The sequence below is a fragment of the Chiloscyllium punctatum genome, chromosome 4, assembly GCF_047496795.1.
Source record: "Chiloscyllium punctatum isolate Juve2018m chromosome 4, sChiPun1.3, whole genome shotgun sequence".
NCBI classification, from domain to species: Eukaryota; Metazoa; Chordata; class Chondrichthyes; order Orectolobiformes; family Hemiscylliidae; genus Chiloscyllium; species Chiloscyllium punctatum.
Window position 1 is genome coordinate 74,602,851 of NC_092742.1, and position 23,616 is coordinate 74,626,466.

A 23,616-nucleotide genomic window follows, 5' to 3' on the forward strand; every position below is an offset into this window, starting at 1 on the left:
ATGCAAATACGGGCAAGGAGAAAAAAATTGGTGTGGGGGGTGGGTATTAAAAAAATTGCACTACAGTAATAGACAGAATAAACAGCCTGATCGTACTTACTTCCCCCGTGCTTTGCGATTGGTTAACTAGATGAAGGTTACATGTAGTGCCATTGCCCATCCATGCCCATATTCATGCCCATTCCACTCATAGGTCCTAGAAGGGAGATAAAATCCAAGAAGATGCCAGAAAATCAGCAAGGTCGACTACTCGATAGTGAAAAAGATCCCTTATAATTTTTTTGTGTATTTTAGGATCCGTGAGGTGGATAAATTCCTCACAAATCTCTTGTCTGAAGGATTTGTTTCCCCCTGGGTGCAAAGAAGACAGGCAAGGCAGGCAGCAGGCAGAGAAGAAAACCCTGTGATGGTGGGCATGACAGATGAAGTGGATGGGAGGGATAGAGAAGGTGATGACGCTACACTTAGGCCATGGAAGCACTGCATGTAGCTTACCAGCAGGCCGAATTCCCATATGTTGCTGACCATCCAATACAAAACTTCCCATTGGTTGGCCCTCTGGACTGTATGCTGCTCCTTGGCTTACTGAAGGATCAAGAAGAAAACCTGATTGTAGTCAAACGTGGACACAGAGGAGAAAGAAAAGACATACCAAACAATCAGCAGTTACTCCTGAAACAGCAAACACAATACGTTGTCAAACACCAGAAACTTAAAAAGCAAGTAGCATTAAAAAAATAGGTTGAGCACCCAATGCATTCACTATAGCGCCCGCTTACCCATTTTGACAAACCCCTGAGAGGTGGAAACATTAAAACTGCAGTCTTAGATTACAAAGGCAGAAGCAGTGTACAGCGTAATGCTGAAAAGTGAAAGTCCCCTCACCAACACCAAGAAGATTTATTAACTTATTTAGAATTAGAATAAAGTATTTCTCATGCTTGTGTGTCCTTATCTTTTAATCCAAAATTATGTAGTTGGGCATTTTGCCCAGAGTTTTCTTAATAAATTACAACTAATTTCAGAACCTTCTTTAATTGCATTCCAAGTATGAAGGCAATATGGGGCATATTTTTAAGGTGAGAGGTAAAAGATTTAAAAGGGGCATGAATGGCAATAGAGAGTGATATGTGTGTGGAATGAACTGCTAGAGAAAGTGGTGGATGGAGGTACAATTTCACTGTTCAAAAGACATAAAGATAAGTTCATGAAAAGTAAAGGTGTTGGAGGGATATGGGCCAACTGAAGGCAACAGAGACTAGTTAAGTTTGGGAACATGATCAGCATGGACTGGTTGGACTGAAGGGTCTGTTTCAATGTTGTATGATTCTATTGTGCAAGAATTTAATATTATGGAGATCAAAACTAAATTCTGTAGGCAGTTCCTCAACTTTTTCACTGACTAAGCAAAGTTTGTACTATGGGACTGACTTTGCCAGACTCGAGGAGCCCATGTTCATAGAATTGCAAACTTACACCAATTGGTCAATTATTCTTGTGTCAGCCTTGTGTCTGTACCCATTTAAGTAGTTCTTTTAAGAAGCTATTTAAACAGTTTCTTTCTGATTTCTCTTAAGGATTCAACCATTAGCTTGTGCTGAGCAAGCTGACTTGAGCCAAGCAAGAGGTAACACAAATGGCTTTAGCATTCCTGAACTTGGATGAAGTTGATGATAAAAATAAGCCTTCTAATTTTAGTTTCTTGACAATAATGTGTTTTGAATGTAAGTTTATGTTGAATTTGAGTAATAAAAACATCAAGTTTGGCTGCAGTGTCTGATATCTGAATTCTCGGTATGAACTAACAAATAAAAAAAGTGTCTTGGGCAAGGCACTCAGATATCACCTGTCGGTCTAAACCACGGCTAGAATCACTGCCATCATCAGAGGGAGCACATAAATTATTCTTGCATGATTTCAAATTCACTAATCTTTATTGTACAACTAATCAAAACTCTCTCTGACCATCATAGCACTTAAGGCAAGAGTTCTGGTCTTCCTGTTTCATTTCACACTATAGTGTCATTCCTGACCCCAACAGAGAAATAAGCTCCACAAGCTGTATACAATTCCCATGAATAAATAACATTTTATAAAGTGACGGAAAGCAGCAGGTGCATATCAACATCAAATCAAAGCATTGTGATTCAGAATCAAAACTTCAATAAAGCTTTTCCCAAGTCAATGCAGAAGGGCACAATTCTATAGTCAACGCAACGTGTCTTTTGTTTAAAAATCATAAATAAGCCAGTTTTTTTTAAACAGTCAAATTAATTTTCAGCTATTTTACATTAGGGATTAACTTAGGAAATATAACATCATGCCAGTTACGATTTCCAATAAAACAAAGGTAACAAGGACATAGGCACTATGTCTTCCTCCATCAATTAACTTGGGCAAAAAGGAACATGATAGTACAGTCATGAACACTGCTTTAGTCTCATACCTATTCCTTCTGGTACAATTAATGAGTGTTTTAATCCAACTGGCTGTTAACAACAAACCAGTTAGGTGAACTTTTAACATTTTTCTTTAATATAATTCAAGCTTTAATTAATGTTGATAAATAATAATGTTGCTGAAAATAAGCAAGCACATTCACCAAGGGATTGTGAGGAGTAAGGAAAGCAATAGTGGCTAAGAAAGATAACCAGTGAGTCAGGAGTAGTACCCATTGAACAAGCTATTTATGCTGCAAGGATGTTTGCCCAATTACCAATACCAACAGAAATAAAGCAGCTTCTGGAAAGTGAGGGTGGGAAAGTCCAGTTGGCACCAATTTAGCGAGATTGCTCCCAGCTTTGGGATTCTGGAGCAAAAGCCTTTCCAGAATGCCAGGCAGCCAAGTTTATTTACCAGGTGAAGGGACTCCTGAAGAATAACTTGTTGAGGATTTGTGCCTGCGGGACTTGAATATAGTTACTACTTGGGACTTGCCTGCTCGATTTGACTGGTCAATCATGGGTTGTACTATTCTTCTCCTGGCATTAATAAACCTGAAACAAACACGAAAAGGGTAGATTTTAATTTCCTAATCTGAACAATCAATATTAGAAGTCACACTTCTGCAGCTTTTCAATTTGTTAAAGGTATTAAAAAGACAACCTGTTCACATGAGCACATTCGTCATCTGTTAATTTAAAGGTTTCTAACATCAACTATTTTAAATGTTAGTGTTTAAGATGGAATGTCTGCCTGTGCTAGAGTCACAAACATCGTAAAAGTTCATTGCCTCAAATAGGTTGCTTTCTCCTCATAGGGGGTGCAACTCCCCTTCCAGCTGTCCATAAATGAAGACCAGGCGTTTGCCACTCTCTGTTTTCACAAGGTATTGTTATGTCAGCAAGCCCATCAATTAGGCTGTCTGAAGTTTTATCACCACAGCAGCAAATAAGTGCTAGTACAGAAAGGCTCCTGCTCATTCGCAGCTCCTGCAGTTTTAGACTGTAAAGTCAAGGGGTCATTTAGAGGTTAGCGACGGGCAACAGTGACCTTTTCAACCAAGATTTCCACACCCAGGGCAGAAAATAAAGGCAAATGCCCACCAGGAATGTGGGTACTAAAATACATTTGAAAATAGATGACTTGTTTCTACAGATCAAACCAGACTCCTTTTTCTGATGTTTAAGGATTCAAAGGCATTCAGACATGTATGTTTTGCCATTTGGGAAACAAGTGATGGGGAAGGATCAAAATGGAGGTGGGGTCACCAATGCGTTAAGGTTATTAAAATTTTCTGGAATTGACTACTTTTCACAACAGGAAGTTTGACAATAATTGTATTTTGAGAACAGAGCATGTGTGGCAGTTATATATAAAAAAAACCTTGGATTTCAGTTCTGATTTGACAAATTATATTACACCTTGACAATCATCCACCGTTACTAGAAAATTCCCACTTTCCTGTTCTTCCCAAACAGCCAGATAAAATCATTTCATAAAAGCTGTGCTATTAATCATCGCAAAGCTGTCTTTAATTTATCTGCTCCGCCTCCCAGCTAAACCAGCCCTCCAACCAAAAAACACCCTCACATTTTTTACTATCTGAAATGTTAGAAATCTCAATGCAGAGGCCAAATGTTTGCATTTGAAATGGAGCCAAGCTACTCCAGTGTCTTTTATGCCCAACTAAGTGCAAGAAATAGAACTCATGTGAATGGCATGTAACAAATGTCTCATGGCGGTGAAATTGGGGGATGGGGAAAAAGAAAATGAACAAGAAGCCCAAAAAATTGTCCCATGTCAGATTTCTGATGCAAAATGGCCATTGTCAAATTCTAAAGTAAGCATTCTTAGTTCAGAATGCAGCTTCTAAAAGGAATGTATTAATTTTGTCAATGCTTTAGCAAATGCATTATGAATTATTTTCCATTTGTATACAGATTATTGAAGGGCAATCCTCCAAAGATTTGCATTCTATCTTTGTTGTCAAAAAATGTCACCCAACACAATTACTTGTCTTGCCTAAGCTTCAGTTGAAAAGCTGCTTCAGGCTTTAAAACAGGCTAAGCAACCGAAGAAAGAGATGTTCTTCAGGGAAATGGTGAGTCTTCTTTATAACGAGCAGTGCAGATATCATTAAATCAAATCGTCAGTAAACAAACGTCTGTTCCACAGTTGGAATACACAGAGTGACCCTGTTCAGAATGAGAGCCAGTTCAGTTACGATTATGAGATCCAAACTGAATTCAATTCATCCCGTGCTTATTCTTGCCACCATAGTGAATTGCAGCAAGGCAAAATGTAATATTAAGTTATACATGTGACACGAGTTTCTGTAGATGTATTTTTGATTTAATTCAACAGACATTGAAACTAAATCTGAATGAAGATCACGGGCAATCAAATTGAATGTGCATAATGACGATCCACTTGAGTTCTTACAGACTTCATGGCTAGTTTTGAAAACAGTATTTTTGAATAAAAGCTCTTAGATTAAGGTTTTTTTTTCAAGCGGAGGCATGTCACTCCAGTACGTTGATTGGACTTCTGCGGAGGTCCAATTCTGAAACTCTTTAAAATGATATTTAAGCGGTTGTTCGTTCTGAGTCAGTCCAGTAGATGGGGCACTTTGCAAGATAAGGGTTTATTCACCCATGTGGAAGGAAAAAAGTGCCAAGACAGGTCCCACCCACTAAACTGTGTCCCCCATTGTCCAATCACAGATCTATATTCACGGCTGGAGTGAAGAACGCTGCATTTCAGTGATCCAAGCTCTTGGCTAATGGAGGAAATATTGCACAGGTGGCAAATAATATCAAACTTAAAATGGGAAAGTTCGGCAAGCACTAATATGCAGTATCATGTAAAAGATCCATTGTGGACTTAACTCTCACTTCTTCCACTGAGAAACGCTAAGTGGGCGGGGTGGGAGGGGGGTGGAAGTGGTCGAGGGAAGAAAAAACGAGAGGCTTGTGTATTCAACTGAAGCATTTCTTGCGAACTGGCTACAAGGAGCAATGATGGTGGAAACAAGCGACACACGCACATTCTCAGTTGCTGGGGGATTTAAAGTTGGTTTAGACTGAGCAATATGGCAAATAATCAATGCCACATTGTGAAAAATATATTTATCTTGAATATTCTGAAAAGCATTGTCTTATAGGATGATTGAAGCCAATTCAGTTGTGACATTCAAAGAGGAATTAAATATCTGTAAAAAAAGGAAATATTTGCAGGGCTGGGGGAAATGGGACTGTTCGATAGCTGTTTTGAAAAGTCCAACAGTATTGATGCCAAATAGCCTACGTAGCTGTAAGACTAGTTTTAAGAAGGAAAAAGTTTCAGAAATAAGTTTTAATATTGAGTGCTTTTTCTAAGGACCTGATTTTGTTCATGGCAGCATGTCACCCTTTATTCCCCTTCCAGTTTTTTCTCAATATAAGTAACCCGAAGCTATGTGCCTACTGTCCCCAGTCAGGGTGCATTATTTGCCCTTTGACCAATGTTGATTTCAGTTCCAACAGCATTGCTGAAAGAAACGGTGAATTAAATCTGTCACTAGCACTAGATATTTCTTTTTTAAAATGTATAAACACACAAGCATACATGTCCTACTACAGCATTATCAGAGGTCACTTGAATTTAGTCAGCTAACACTGTCTCATTATGGTAAAGCTAACGTTAACTTTCCAGACTGATCTACTCTGTTGTCAATATAATGCAAATTCCCTGCCCTCCATATACTGAGCTTAAATTGACATGAGAAGGTGTGTACATGTACTCTAATCTATCATTGGAATACATACTTTGCACTGTTTAAACTTGACATTTTGATTTGAACCAAAGGCATTTGTAACTATTTGAAGTCGAGAACTAGTGAAGTAAAATACAATAGGATTACTGCATCTAAAGCTATTCTGTCATTTTCTTCGGTTTTTAGTGTTTACTTAATGCTGTAACATTTAGAATTTGTAGGTTACTTTTTCAGATGTCAAGTGGGAAAAGAATGCGCGAAGTGTAGTGTAAATTAGGCTTCAGATCTTTTGGTGTCCATACTTGCTCATTTTGAGCACAGTAACCTTCTCCATACTAGCCTCACTGGCAGACTAATGTGTTGCATCCCTTTGGGAGTTGACTCAAAGCTCTGTAGCTACACTCCCTTTTATCAATCAGAATACGGCCAATTGAGATTATCAGACCAAGCAGATAAGACTGTTTTCTCTCCTCCCAAGAGCCGCTAATGGTGTGTGCACATGACACACAAAAAAACTCCAGAGATGAGAAGGAGACTTCATGTGCTCCTGTATCACATCACAGAGTAATGCAGCCCTCCTCTTTCCCCTCCCCCATTCATTTCTCCCTGCCGCTCTCCAAGTAATGGGGCTGGACTAAATTACTAGGTTTTTCTTTTTACCCCCAACCATTTTTATTATTTACATCTGGTAGTCTCCTTATTATAAAATCTCTCCTGCTCCTCTTGTACATACTTGCACATAGGGCTGCACAGAGCTGCAAACCATTATAGTCCCTCTCAGCATGGGAACTTCATATTGTCTTCAAACAAATAATTACAGGCAAGGTTAAGGGGTCACATAGAGGTCATATCTTTGGATACTCATCAGAATGTTTACATTAGTACCAACAGTGGTTCATTTAACATGCAGAGATTTTTTTAAAAATGTTTCTATGGGCTTAAAAATGAGAAACAAACACTTTAAAATGCTAATCAAATGGAGTTGACCAACTTTCAAATGAATAATTCTGAAGGTTGAACACATTTAGGTTTAATGCACTCTCTGACCAATCCTTACAATAATTATAATCGTAATTGCACTGCAGTTATCTTTAAGAAAAACAGTTTTGTGTGGTGCCTGTGTAGGGTTGACATTCTCCTGCATCAATGTTGAAGTGTTATGGAACCTCTTTCTCTTTAATTCATAACACCCTGTTTTCTGATTTACTAATTCAGCACCACACCTGGCAACATACTTCTATTTTTAGCATTCTCGTCCTGAGAAATCTTAATGCCAAATCGTATTCATCTGGAACACAGCCCACTTTTGATTGTCATTTCAACTTAAGCAAACTATCCTCTAAAACTAGTTGCTTAACCGGTTGTGGATTCTTGTAACTGATAAACTAGCATATAGCCTGTAAGCTGAAAAGCACGTCTATTAAGTCCTGTCACAGATAGAAAGCTTTATTAAGAACAGGCTGATGGATGTTAATATTTTAATATAGTAAACCATGCTCATATGAAAAGCAGAATTTTACTTTTGTTTTGGCAGACCAGTGTAAGTTGATTTCTCCCTGCGCAGAAATATAAGTGTCTGAAGCTCAAGTAAGCAACAAGAATTAATAACCTCTGTTGAATGTTCTACCGAAGCAGTTGTTACAAATACAGTTCAAACTGAAGGAGCATGTAATTAATTGTTTATCCTTGGGAAAATGTACGACCAATCCAGATACTAAGAGCTCCTGTAAACTAACTGGCCTGATTTTCCTATTCCTGCTCGGGGGCTGCTGGATCACTTGGACACAGGGATACTGATTAGGAATGACCTCTGCCTGCAAAGAAACCTCTTGGTAAATTAATGAATGGAAATTTGGACAACTCCATTCAGGAAGGGTACTCCTGATCTCTGATTTTCTAGGAATTGCTGCATCCAGATAAACCAATGGCCCCATTAGCCTGCTATTAAATCCGATCACGACTTTCCAGTGTAGTTTAGGGAGATGGTTGAATTAAACATCTCAGTTATCAAGAATGGATGAAATAGCTAGGATTCTACCATCTTAGGGAAGCATAGACTCAGTTTAAGAATGAGCTGATTGAGGTTATTAAGATGAACAGAATTGACTGTTCTACACAAGTGTAAACTTTTCCAACATCTACCAGAAAACTGAAAGAGATGTCCATCCCTTTAAGAGATTTTTTTTGTCTTGCAGCATCTAAATGCCATTTCCCATGCCACAGCACTCCCACATTATCTCTCTTTAAATATTCTGACCTGATTAGCATACGGTTGTGTGCAGAAATATAAAATATGGATTTATTTTTTCCTGCTCTTGAAACAAAGGAAAAAATTGCCAAACAGACAGAATTCAGAAAATAATTAATACCTTGCAAATAAAAGTCAGATTTCTATTTGATTATAGAACAAATATTAATAAATAATGCAATAACACATTGTCTGTTGACCTTGGCCTGGGGAATATTCAGCAATTAGCAGCAATTTCACTATATTTCGCCACAAATTTACAATTATGAGATTTATATAGTCATGATGTTTGGCATTTTGTCTTTAAATACCGTGTAAAATTAATGTGAGCTGTGCTGAGGTTTGCCTGACAATGGCACTGGATGATGAGGCACTAAAAATTAAAGGAAGGCCAGTGTTGTTTTAGTGGGAAAGGAGGTAAGGTATTGGAGACAGACTGAGAGTCTCCAAAGTCCCAGCAAAGTATTGAGAAGGTCAGGTTATAAACAGTTGAGCTTTAAAATGTCCATTTATTCTCAATATGTGGGAGAGTTGGGCTTGTAAGGATAGCCAATCAGCATTTCTACCAGGATCAAAGGGTCACACAATGCAGTTTGCCAAGGGGTTTTCAGAGAAGATTTTCAGAGAAGATTTCAAAGACATCCCTGAAAATTCAAGACCCAGTTAGTGCTCTAGGGTCCAAGACATCCTGGAAGAGACCAGATGTCTCTGTGGTCCACCTGACCAGAAAGTGGGTGGGAAACCGTGCTCAGATTGAAAAGGGCCAAATCCATGAGGAGGTGTAACTAGGCTGTGAGATTTCCCTAGCTTGGGCTCTGGTTTAGAGGGAGGGACTCCAGGAATGCTCTCATCATGAAGGTCAGTTCTGGGGTTCAAAGTTACCAGATGAAAAAGGAAAATAACAGAAGTAATCCCTTAAGAGTTGGGAATCACTTTGGACTGGTTTCAAGAGAATTCAATGAATAGGCTGCATTCTTAAAAGAACAATACATTGTATACTTGTGAAGCATATTTCTTTGGGTTTGCTAAAAAATAAAAAAAAGGTGATATTCAGTTCTGTGGCTTAAAGTATAAGTTTCCACCAAAGATAGTTGATAATACTTTGTCATTTATCACATTAGAAGTCTTGAAAAGTGAAATCTTGCCATGTCAACACTTCTGCTATTAACTGGAAGTTATCATTTCTTTTTTAAAGTTATTGGTCTCCATGGAGATCATGACAAAATGTGAATGATGTTCTTTTAGATATTTTCTCACATCATGTGCATTTATCAAAGTAACATCTGCCCTATCGAAAAAAAGAGATTACCCACCTGGCTCGGATCTGGGGCTGACAAAATTGCATGCCTTTATTTTCTTAAGAACCCTAGAGCGTACAATGTAGGAAGAGTAAAGTTCATGCAATCAAACAAGTCTGTTACCTTCGGGAAGTGTGGAGAATCTGCCTGAACTCTGCTCATTACTCCAGGGGATTAGGGTGCGAGTAGTAATCGATAGTTTGTGCAACTTTCCCTATATTCCAAGATAATATTTTGAGAAGTTGCAGCCTTAAAGAAAACTCTGACTACATTTTAATCATATTAAAATCAGCAGTTGTAATCACTAGCTTCACAGAAGTATCCTGATTGCAAAATTAGAATGAACACTCTTTTACTCACATTTACTAAGACGAGATCATAATAATTATTATACTTATTCTATCTGATATTAGAGATAGAAGTGTATCTGGATTAGAGTGTATCTCTCAGGGCTGACCTGGGCTCTTACCCCATTATTTTGATTCCACTGCAAATGGAAGCGTTTTCATTTTGTATCTGATGTGGATCCATGCAGATCTCACAATCATAATTAAACTAATGGAACAACAGCATCTCTTGGAGATCTCACCATTTCTGTTGCTGTCATCTCAATGCAATACATGAAGCTTGGTGACTGTGTAGCCTATTGATATCCCCCATGTCAGCAGGTGACAGAGTGACCAACTGCAAGTGGGGAAGTAACAACGAAAGCTATTGCAGTGATATCATCCCCTCTTGCTGCAATGCATCAGCCATATTGAAAGTGACTGCTGAAAGAATGCTGAAACAGGTGACAGGTGCATGAACAGAGCAGGCAGGAGTTCCACTCTTATCCAGAAATGGAATATCTAAGTTCACATTTTATGTTCAGTTGAGCTTTAGGTTAAAACTGTTTTCAACCTTGGTGTTGTGTTCATGACTGAGATGAGTTTGCGATCTCACATCGTCTCCAATATTAAGGCCACCTGGAGTTACAGAGATCTACAGCACAGAAAAAGCCCTTCAGCCCACCGCATCTGTGCCAGTCAAAAACCAACACGTAACTATTCTAATCCCATTTTCCAGGGCTTGATCCATATCTTATTTCCTCCTAGAATCACAGCAAGGAGGCCATTTTGTCTACACTAGCTCTCTCAGCTAGTCCCAAACCCCCTGGGTTTCTCCATAGCCTGGCAATTCTTTCCTCTTCAGATAACTACCTAATTTCCTTTTGAAAGCCATAACTGAACCTACCTCCTCTACACTCTTAGGCAGTGTGCTCCAAATATTAACATCTTATACTGTAAATAAAATGCTTCCCTTCACGTCACCATCTTTTGGCCATTCTTCTCAAATAAATGTCCCCGGTTCTCAAATCTGTTCCAGTGGAAATAATTTCGACCAATCCACTCTGTCAGACCTCCTCTCAATATTGTCCAAAAAGCATTCCAATTTCTCCAATTTGACTGAAGTCTCTTATTTCCAAAATCATTCCTGTCAATCTTTTCCACCCTTTGTCAGTGCATTCATATCCTTCCTAAAAGGTGTCCTGCTCAAATCTGAGCACAATACTCCATTTCTGGTGGAACCATTATTTTGTAAAATGATTTGCTATAACTTCAGAAATATGCTGAAGAAATGGGATCTTGCAGCATCCATCCACAGATGCTACCAGATCATTGAGCTCCAACAGTTTCTGTTTGTATTTCAAATCTCCAGCTTCTGCAGTACTTTGCTTTATGTACTATAACTTACTTCTGGACTCCACACTGGTATTTAAAAAGTTCAGAATCTTATGTCTTCTAACTGTCCACTCAACTTGCCCTGCCGTCATAGAATGTGGATGCTATTTGCAAAGCCAGTGTTTAATCCCATCTCTAAGTATTTTCAATTTGAGTGACATATTAGACTATCTCAAGGAACAGTTAAGAGCTAATCATGTTGCTGTAGGTCTGGAGTCATGTGTAGGCCAGACCGGGTGAGAACCCAAATTTCCTTCCCTAAAATAAAATTATGAGTGAGCCAAATAAGTCTTTAGAACAATCAATGATAGGTGTTATCACTGAGACTAGTTTTTAATTCAAGATTTAATTTCTGCTAGCTGCCTTAATGGGATTCGAACTTATGACCTCAGTATTTGCATGGACCTCAGAAGTACTAGCCCAGTAATATTACTACTATGCCAACATCTCCATAGGACAGTGACTATTAATTCTGTCCCAGATTATTTTTCTAAAAATAATCCCACCACGAAGGTTAAATAAATGGCCTTGTCATTGTTAGGTTTATCCTTAAATTCTTTAAAAAAGGCAGTAACATTTGCAGTTCTCTAGCTTTCTGAAAGTACCCCCTTATTTAAAGAAGATCTGCATACTATGCTAAAACCTCCACAATTTTCATCCATACTTCCCTTAATATCCACCCTGTATTAATTCATCAGTTGCCAAAATGCTTTTTGCTCCCTTTGTTACTAGATTTTATTATTCAAAGAACCCTCCTGCCAATCTCCCATCTTACACCCCACATAAACTTAAGATCATCCAAAACTTGCTGCTTGTATCTGACTTTGCACCAAGTCCCATTCCCTGTGCTCACTGATTCAAGTTGGACTACAATCTAGCAAGGCCCAGATTAAATATTTTCAGCCCATTTCAAATCCTTCCATGGTCTTACCAGGCTTTATCTCCTCCAGCCTTAAAAGCTTTTGAGATCTCAACACGCCACTATTTCTGGTCTTTGACATATCTGATTTTAATAGCTGCTGGTGTGCCTCATATAAAACAGTTGTATGAAATTTACACCTTCCTCTCATTTGAATTGTCTTCTTATTCTCTGCATTTAATATCTGGTGATACATTTGAAAATAGTGTCCCTGTGTTTGTGTATATCAGACAGCGAGTTAGAGTAGTCCCGGGTTTTTGATTCAGCTTTATGCTTTCAAGTCTGTGCATTGTTTAACCAGTTTCCAATTTGTTCTCCACCCAAAGAGAATTTACTGGGAAGCTGCACCTGGTCAATGCAAAGACAAATTAAATTTTACCATGAGGAATCCTGGGACAACAAAATTTCACATCATTACTGCATCTATCTCAATAACAAAATCAATAAACATGGACTGAAACTTCCTGGTGGATCCCAACTCTTAAAAGCTGATCCAAGCAGTCAGAATGTTTTCATAGGATCCCTCCAGTGTGGTAACAGGCCATTCAGCCCATTAAATTCGCACTGATCCTCCGAAGAGCATCTCACCCCCATTTCCTATCCCTTTCACCCCACATTTCCCATGACTAATTCACTTAGTCTGCACATCCTGGGCTCTATGAGCAATTGAGCATGGCCAATCCACCCAACCTGCACATCTTTGGACTGTGGGAGGAAACCGGAGCACCCGGAGGAAACCCACAGAGACACAGGGTGAATGTGCAAACTCCACATAGACAGTCACCGAAGGCTGGAATTGAACTGAGGTCCCCAGCAGCGCTAATCACTGAGCCACCATGCTGCCTCTATTTTGCATTCCTGTTAGTTGTTGAGGCATATTCAAGTTTGCTACCAATAACACACACCACTAACGTGTTTTTTGTTGAATTCCATATGAGCCCTTAAAGAGACCACAACTTAATTTGTGTCAACACTTTATGACAAGAGAAATGTCCACCCATACAGCAGAAATCCCAGGAGTCATTCAATAATTTTTTCCTTCTAAAGTGGTTTTGAAGCATGATTTTATTTTATCAATAATGAAAAGTGGCTCATTATGTTTGTAAAAAGCAATTTAGTATCGGTGCCTTATTTTTGATGTTGTGTACATATGGCCTCTTTCACACAGGTGAACAATATTATTCACATTCACATTTTAAGCAAGAGTTTTGGATCATTTCACAAATTACGGATCAGTGCTAGGTCTCTGGAATACAACCATAAAGTGCCAAAAACCTTATCCCTATGGTGGTATTTCTTCACAGAATTAACCATATTGTTCATGATCTTAAGCAGTGCGGGGCCAGTAACCGACAATAATGCCAATCTTGCTGGCAAAACCCATTCCCTAAGAATACATTTTTTAAAAAACCCACTGATACTGCTGATAATCAGGTGTGTATCAATTGTCAGTAGATCTATGGATCAGAAAATCTGATTTTTGCTATACATTTATTCTTAGTGTAAGAACCTGATCCTAGAGATAGTGGATATTTTCTGCTCCTGTGATGTATGATGACTCATCTCCCTTGACAAGTGCAATGCCTGTATGACCACTGTGTAAAGTGGCAAGCTTCAAATTTCCCTTCAGAAGGATCCAGTGCACTAATTATCATCTCATGGAATCCCCCAACACCGAATTTGAGGCACCAGGTTGACCGAATTATAACAAAGGACTATTATCTATCATGAAGTTGTTTGCAGTGACTATTTTCATAATGCAAGTTGCTTTAAATGGTCACTTAAGATTCATGGCGGCAGCATGAAGGACACTGGGAACACAAGAAAATGACAGTCGCATACTTTGTGAGGGCATTTTATGTGCAGTGCATGAGTCAGAGTCTGGGCAAGGGCCCAAATCTTCCCAATGATTTATCCTACATTTAAGAATAATGGAACAGAGTCTGCACTTCAAAATAATCCATTTTGGGTGCAGCACTTTGGAACATCCCAAGAGATGTGAAAAAGTGCTATATAAATTCAATCTTTAAAATATACCCCATGCCTATGTTAAGCCAGAAATGAAGATGACTCGCATATCTTGATCACGTCCAAACTTGTTCCTTGTTTTGTATTAATACAGTAAGTCCTGTTATGTGTAAATCTACAATTAAGCAATGTCTTGGGTCTATTCTACATGTGAGAATGCAGTAAGTCCATGACACTTCAACAACTTACAAACAGTATTCAATTTTTTAAAAAATGTATACTTTGGTATCATATTAGGAAAACAGTTAAAAAATACACCCAAAACTGAGGTATTTTCATCTAAGTATTTAAATAATTTAAAACTTCATCAGAAAAATGAAAAATTCAACATGAATACATTATATTGTAGAACAGCTATTCTACCTCTACATTAAAGCATTTTAATAATCTAATTATTACAGTGTATAAATTTACAGTTACAAATATACACAATAAACAAAACAGAATCAAAATGAAATTTTATTTATTCGATGCCTTAATTAATTACTAATGTTCCTCAATCAGGAATGTTATAAATCTTGTGTGAAATATCAGTTTTGTTTGAACATGTGATGTTAGTAAAAATATGTGAATATGATATTGGCAGTTGATTAATGATCACTTCATCATTTCAAATTCAGTATTTGTTTCACATACAGTCTTCTGTAATTGAAGAAGTGCAGTATGTAGTTTGAACAATGTGAATGAACAAGTGAAGTCAGAGCACATACACACTAACTATTAGCAGTATGATATATACATATACAAGTATTAGCCTCAAACACTGTTTGGTTCCGTCACATTTTGAACACATTGCAAAATCATACTGCACTAAGAACAAGCCCTGATGGCTCAGTGGGTGATCTAATTGCATTGTGTGATACTAAAATATTTAATCAGCAAGATTGCTAGACTTTGTATTTCAGAGTGTCATCCAGTGAGTATAAGTGAAGATGCCAGTTGAGGACTGGATTAGGTACAGCAATGTTACCCTTCATATTGAATAAGCCCATTCATGAAAAATGGTTCCTTGGATGAGGTGCCAGAATGAACTCAGCATCCATAGATAATACTCTATCAGGAGCCAATGGCTTCTGCATTCAGTGTAACACTGTCAGGGATTGGAAAATGGGTTGAATCTGAATTCACTGAGTTTCTGCTTTCTTTACAAATTGAAAGCAAATTTCACAGGTGATACAGTGACTGTGAGGATGCGTATAGAGAGATGCATGCTTGTGTTTCCTCTGCCTGCCATAGTTAAATCTTGCCAGTACTTTTAGAGGGCTCTGGCTACTCCACGCTTCTGAGGTTGAGGTGTCTTTCAAATTTAGCAAAGATCCCTACTCAAAAGAATTTAATTGTCAAATGCAAGGTAGCTCTAATACTATTCTCCAAACTTTAATTGGTAGGCCACAGAATACTGCTTCTCTGTTTTATCACAACAGAACAGGTGTCCCTTGTGATTTTTCAAAAACTCCATCCCTCGGATTTGGGATGGGATGGGATCAAATTGACAACTTCAGCAGGTGGGAGGAAATTCTGCCTTTCTATATTTTGAGTGGTGTAATGCTACCATGGAATTTGGAAGTTGGACAACTTTAACTTGTGACATATGTTTGGCATTTCATAAATTGGATGTAGAGTCACTGTTTGTAAACAATAACAATAATTTTCTGTATGGAAAGAAGTTTGTGAATATGCGTTTAATTTTATAAATTGCACAATTCATCAATTGCAGCTCATTTGCATGGAAGCTATATTCTTGTCGTCTTGATATTCAAGTATAGCAATTCATTCATAAACTAAATTTCAACCTCCCAGAAGTAATATTCACAAACCAAATTAATCGACTTTATGCACCTTGCTTTATAAACATTCCCTTCTTTAAAAAAAGGGATTTTTCATTGAAATTTTAATTAAATGTATTACTTAATTTCAACATCTTTTGAAATTTATTATTTAATGATTTTTAATTGAGTTGCATTTTAATTTGTAGATGATTACAGTTCTAATACATCAATCAGAATTGTATTTAATAAACACTTTGTGCTCCAAAAACTACTTGATTTAATGTAATAAAAATAACATCAAGTACAACACTGCCGCAATTCAGTTAATTAAATTGTTGCCGCAGCTTTTTGTGTTAATTATTTATAAGTTTTCAAAATAAACAATATATTTGAAAACTGCAAATACAGCATTTAAGGCAAGTTGTAATTTGATCCAGCAAACCTTTCCCTTTAGTTGGATAAGAATGATTGCAGATTTGTCTGTGCCGCTGTAGCTAATTTGCATTTAAAGATAATCTTTTGTGTGGGCAAGTTTATATTTTTAAATCTTACCATAGATATCCATGGTTGAGACATCGTAATTACAGTTATAGAGAAAACAACAAATTAAATGTTCATTGGCTGGGAAAGTGTAAGAGTCCGCTGACAAGTGAACAAAATAAAATAATTTAAACCTTAACACCTGAATATTCTTGTTCCTTCCAGAAGTGAACTTGACGTGACAACATTTATATGATGACTTAATAACACAAGAAGCACAAATTGGCAGATAAGGTTTTAATGTAATTTGGTCATAATTAACAAGATGAGGAAAATTAATTCCTCCAGATTTGGCCTTAAAGTAAAGGTGCTCACATAATTTAATACTTTCAATTTTCCTTTGATTTTTTTCTATTTCAGTTATGATAGATTTCCTTATTAATTCCACAAAAGGAAACATGGTTCAGTTATCATCGACAGAGGGCCAGCTGTTAGCTGTCCATCAACCACCTGAAGTGGACAAGCAGACCAGGAGCGAGAATGTCACTCCTTTGATCTGGCAAAGAGCAACTGCTGATTTATGTACCAGGACTTTGTTCTTCTGTTCCATTTTACTTTCTTTCCTAAGGCAGAACCACAAAATCTGGTGCAAAACTGCTCTGTTCACTGCAACATCAACAAGCTCTGACAACTGCAACAGGCTTTCGTTGGCTCCGAGACAGCTCTCAGGCATCTCTTCTGATGCTCACCTTTCGAGATTCAGTTGTTATTGTTCAATTTAACTTCTGTACATTGAATGGACTGTGGCCAACACGCCTGGGGCATAAACACACCTGTATGAAAGGAGCCTTATTGTGGCAACCAACTCGTCCAACCTGCATACACACTACCCATTTCCATACCAAGAAAAAAAAAATCCATCCTTCCCCAATGGCAAATCTTGCCTGAAGTGTATTTCATTTTTCTGCTGACCTCCAAAGCCTCATTCACAGTCAAGAACACTTTTCCTCTTTTTTTTTCATTTATTAAAGCCATAAGATCTAAAGGATATGGATTAAAAAGGTTACTTTATATTTGTCTGGCTGCCAGTCAGGCAAAAATCTTTCAGGATTCATAGAGCAAATCAAGACGAAGACCCCTTTCTTGGGGTAGATCCATTAACCCCAGTCCAAAAACATTGTCACTTGCAATTTTGACATGTATATTGCTGGAGTAAAATGAACTATTCACCATTACAATACATCACCATTCACACCTTTCATTTTAACTTGTCGTCTCCAGAGCAAGACTGAGAGATATATTTCAGTGAAAGAAGGCAAGTTGAGTCAATGGTCATCTTTCTTTTCCAGATAAATCTGATGTGATTAAGATGGTTTGCCATTAATCATCCATGATGGTAAAAACAAAATGTAATCAATACCCTACTTTCATTCAGTCATGATAAATAATTTGATTGGATTAGAGATTATATTAATGGGTTTAAATAGAGTAAATCCCAAAGTCAAAACTTTTAGGATGGATTTTTTAAAAAATCTTTCCTGCAAAATTTTGAGATATTCATAATTTAACAAACTGTGTTCATAATAATAACACACATGAAATTGTTTCTTTTTAAAATGTCATTTTTAATATTTTGCAGAAAATGGTTGTTTTGGTTTTGTACTCAGCTGCCTGGCCTACCTTAGGAATCCTTGAAAATACCAGTTCAGGTCAATAAACTGAAGTGTCTGACCTCCAAGTACTCCTGCAAGTGTCATTTAGAAGAGCAGTGAATCAGGAACAGAGTGGAAAATATCTCAATTATGGGACTGATTGACTCCACAGAGAGTTGTTGCTCTGTCATTATAGTCGGCAGCAAGCAACCTGCACTGTACATTGGCAGAGTTTAAAATTATTATTTGCTGAGCAACAACAACAGGGCAATTCTATACAAGACAAGGGTAAAGTGATAATTGTTTGATCAATAACACCCAACATCACTCCCATGCCCAACCGTCCCTACTCAAGCTTTATTTAAAACACCCTGAGTCTCTGTAAGTATCATCTACTTAAAGACATGTCTGTAAGACAAGCAAGTAATAATCTTAGGAATCAAATCAAAGGTTGTAACTATAGAAGTAAGAATTAATGCAACATTTATGCACACAAGCATTGCTCACACTTGCACTATAAAATGCATTTTAGGAGCCAGATACAATTAAGTACAAGCACTGAATGTGGGAGTGGGATCAGAGTTAAATTTGTACCTGCTGGTAGAATACTGGATTGAAACAACAGACCAGTCAGACTGCTCCCAAATCCCAAGGCAAAAGCCACAAAGCCTAACTGTCAAGGAAGTGCAAATGAAAGAAGATACTGGTTGTAGAGATGGTGTGTCAGGTTCGTCCCTAAGGCCACTGAATCAAGTTTTCAGAGTCTTACAATATCAGTAGTGTATAATGCTTTCCCTATTTTTCATTCTTGTTATGTCTCAAGTATGCTTGTTCAAAGCTACTCCTTTCCAATCCTTACTTGTTTTAATTGAAATTAAAGAATCAACAGCAGCTTTATTTTACAAAGAAGAAAGCGTATTCTTTAAAATATGTCCTAACCCGGTGACTTCTTGTATGCAGGAAGCACCAATACTCCAGAACTGTTAGTTTATATGAAACAGTTTGCCCAAAATGACATTCTCTTATCTCTATGTTTCAAGCATTGTCACTAAAACATAGGCTTTGCAATTGAAAGGTTTCCTGGTTGTTAGTCTGAGGTGAACTGCTCACTATCATGGTTATAGAGCAGAAGAACACAATGCAATGAGCCATCATTGACTCACTATTTTCATGACTGGTGTGCACTATCCAATTTGCTTCTTCATCACTTGCTGAAGTCAAATAAGGTGAAGTTACACAAAACCACCAGATATCAAGATAATTAATGTGTGCATTTACATCTCAGTTTCATCAAACAATGTTGATATGTCAGTTTTGAAAAGAAATATCTATGGATAAGTGCAAGTTTAGACAGGGTTAAATGATAATATTTGTAATATCCTAAAGGGGGCACTACTTTAGAGTTTCTATCTCACCATTATGTTTTTTTCTACAGACCTCATCAGCCCTGTAGCTGAGACAAATTTACTGACAAATTGAAGAAGTTGACAGAAATGATCCGATAGAGGCTAGTATCCCATCCCCAGGTCACCCTCTATTTACACGTGGAGTGTCCCTGAACTAATTCAATTCTGTCAGAGCTAGCTCTCAGAGTGAGCAGGATGTTTGACACTCCTGTTCTTATCTGTCAGACAGGGCTCCCTGATTGGGCCAGGTTAACAGCTGCAATCAGGGAACTCTTATTCTATGATCTCCATCTGGCTGACCTTGTTGCAATCACTACAACAATCTACTTTGATAAAACTTTCATATCCAAGATAAAGAGCTAATGAACATTCCGTGTAAATTCCGTGTTTCTTAATATCTTGTGATAAGATTCTTTTAGGTAATTGCATATTATGATAGTATTGACAAGCACCTTTTAAAGCAAATTTTGAGCTGTAGCTAAATATTCAGGACTATAACTAAATCAGGTTATAATATGAATTAGTTCCACATTTTCTTTTTTGAAATGGACAAATAGTTCTTAGTTTTGAATATCAAGCTGGTTCTTTCCCTTTCGTACATGCTTGGTTCAACATTATTGGAAAGCAAGGTTTACCACACAAGGGATCAGAAACTGATGTCTAGACCTAACCACTTAAGACAGGTGACTATTAGTCCTAGTCCCTGTGGTGGCAGTCTCTTAACTATCTATCTAATGGCTCTGTGTTAATACCTCCCCATTTTCTTCCAAATTCTGCTTAATCAACAATATATGTCAATTTAGGCTGAACTAGAACTATAGCGCACAGCTACTTTTTGTAAAAATAAGCAAAACATAAATCTTACTGCAGTAACCTAGCAACCTTAAGCACAAAGTAAAAGTGCCCTTAAGCTATAATTGAGCTGATTTTGTCAACATAGTTTTCCTACCTGAATGTTGGAAATCTATCGGCAGCACTCAGCCACTGGAAGAGTTTAATTAACACATTCACAAACCATCACCTCTATCAGAGTGTCCAATCAGGTTTGATAACATCAGACCTTTTGTGGAATCCTCTTTAATTCAATTTATCTTCACCTTTTACCAAATACAGTGCTCCAGCTTAAATGATTGCTCACTACAAGCTGGCTATCACTGGTTTTACCAATTACTTTGAAATGTGCTCTCACTTGTGAAACCGGCAGGTACTCTGGTAAACAAATGCAAGCATTTCAAATTCCTTTTAGACTCTACTCCTTTTCTCCTTCTGACATCAGAGGAGCTGATATGGCATTTTATGCATTTGTTGTATTGTCATAAGAATAGGGAAAATATATAATGGCAGGAATCTAAAGTGAATTGATCTGTCTGGCAATTCTATCCAATAGCACCCTGGGAGGAAGATATGCTTGAAAAATTGCCAACTAGAACAGGTCAGCCAGTTGTTTTTGGCCTGCCAGGCATAAAAAGTCTTGCTAAAATCCCCTGATTGTTAAGATCAGCGTTGGCTCTGAAGAGAATTTTACCCAGGCAGTAACAAAGATACATTAACCCATGGTACCAATACTAAAGCTTTACTTCAATTCTAATGTGGTTTGGAGCAGAAACATGATGAACAGGAGCAGGACCATTTACCCCTACAAGACAGCCCAGCTATTAAATTACATCATGGTTGGGAGAGAATTCCAGATTTCGAATACGCTTTGTTATCATACACTTCTCTGTGCTGCTATATGTCCTAGACCTAATTTTACATTCCCTCATTCTTGATACCCTGAGTGGAAATAGTTTTCCATATGTAGCCTGCCAAATCACTTTAACATTTTGTTCAAGGAAATATAAGTCAAATTTCTGTAACCTATCCCTTTTTGAGAGGATGCTTGAGCACTTCATTAAAAGAAAACAGGAATTTCACTGAAGATTCTATCAAACTGTCCAATGCAAATATGACCTCAAAGATAAAATGCATATCTTGCTCAAGACTGTTCACGGTTTGTGTGACAATCAGAGTTGGACCTTTTCAGTCCCATATTGCACTTTGCATGCTTTGCAGAAAGCACCATCCTAGACTGCAGTTATACTGCTGAAGTGATCCTAAGCGAAGTGAGCTTGCCCTCTAGAGGTGGATCCGCCTTGCTGAGATGTATTTTTGTGACACAGCAGAATTACCATTGCAATTTGTGTTGATACAAGGCCAAAAGCTCTTTGCACTGAAGCAAGTTACATATTTGAACCACAAATCTCACAGGATGGGGAATTGTTGCAGTAGGGATATCTATACTTTCTGTTCTACAAAAAACCCGCAGTGAGAGTAATATTATTTATTTATTCAATGAGGTATTTTCCAAACTCACGTGTTGTATTACACAAAGATTTCTGGTAATCTAGGTGTCCTTAAACAAAAGAATCTATTATTTTACAAACGGTAATGGATAAACTTCGGCAAGTCAAACAGATGCTCTTTCCCCTTGCCTAACAGTGCAAAAGCATGACCTGCTATGCTGCTCTTGTAGCTGGTTTAGCAAGTTTTATTTTGACATTATTCTTACAGCTGTTAGCTCAAAAAATATCAGACTGACTGCCTTTTCCCCCCTAAATTGTTCCTTTTTATAGCCTTCGATGGCCTTTTCATCTGAGTGATGCAGTCCTCCGTCACAAATCTCACTGCTATTCCACTATGTGACATCTTCACTCGTTTGCTGCTGCTCATTAACAAACAATACTGCTGTGAAATTGGTTTAATGACAAAGTAATAAAATTGCTATTCAACTCACAGATTGCCTGAGGCTCTTCGAGCTCCTACAAGGCTTACACTGTGTGCCAAGATGCATTAAGCTGCTTATTTGTGTACACTGCATCCTTCACTCTGTTTTAGTCTATTTTTCTCTGTCTATATTCAGTACTGTTTCCTTGCTGCCACCCACCTTAAAATTAAAGTTGATTTATGCATGCAACCTGTGCCATATTGACTCCATGTGCTACATCATACAACTACTGCTATGAGATATTAAGAAGAAAAAAACCTTGGTAACTCAAAGAAGGAACGAAATCTAGATTTAATATACTATTCCCTGTTCAGATATAATAATACTGCAACATTAGCCCATAATTTTGAACTGCCTCTAAGTAACTGAATAATTTTCCCAGGTTTCACTATTTTTTAATATCATGATAGCTTATCCACTACTATTAAGGGCCCATGTGTTGAAATATTTCAGGTTCACAAGCCGATTTTTCTGGCCTAGACATTGATATTGCCACATTGATAATGCTATTGCATGAAGGAGTATGGTTGCATCAAGTAAATCTATGTAAGCAGACTCGTGCCATATGACTTCCAGTAAAGAAATTCTGACAATATTCATAAAGAGTGAGTTCATATAGAAACACTGAGGCTATCTCCCTATAGATAACGTCATACAATCTTTATGGTTTGGGTAATGTACGAGGCTGTCCTCAGCTGCATCGAGCACCCTATCACCTTCCCTCCTTCCATGAGATGATATAGGTCCTTTAAATATCAGCTTGCCCTTTTCTACTTGGGCTATTTGAAGATTTTATTAATACAAGATGCACAAATACCTACAAAGCCGTTTTGCTGCCACCTGTTTTTCATAATGGGTACCCATTCCTAAAAGTACGTGGTTACCATTTCTGGAGGCCACAACCTCCCTCTGATTTACTGTAGTTGGACACCAGTGAATTAACAAAATGGCTATGTAGCAGGTGGGTAATTCCTGCTAATTATAAGCAGTCAACATTTTTATTGCTGAAACATAAAGAGTACTGTAATTGCTTTGGATTAATTTTTATTCCATGAAACAGACTTTTTGGCTTTTCTTGCTGTACCTTGCATTTGTAATTGGGCTTATCATATACATCAAGAATGGGCGATAACTT

The 23,616-nt window shown here is 37.6% G+C and overlaps 1 protein-coding gene across 11 annotated transcripts in view; it reads right to left on the reverse strand.

Moving 5' to 3' along the window:
• meis2a (Meis homeobox 2a) overlaps window positions 1-23,616 on the reverse strand; it is a 117,002-nt gene that overhangs the window by 3,613 nt on the left and 89,773 nt on the right. For 3 of the 11 annotated variants that reach the window (XM_072569033.1, XM_072569032.1, XM_072569035.1), the window contains 2 exons: window positions 2,938-2,996; window positions 496-606 (listed from right to left, as the gene is read on the reverse strand). In XM_072569033.1, coding sequence (XP_072425134.1) covers window positions 496-606; window positions 2,938-2,996 — 170 coding nt within the window. Of the gene's footprint in view, window positions 1-100; window positions 197-495; window positions 607-2,937; window positions 2,997-23,616 lie in introns of all 11 variants that reach the window. The other 8 variants (XM_072569039.1, XM_072569041.1, XM_072569040.1 and 5 more) reach the window with 5 other exon arrangements.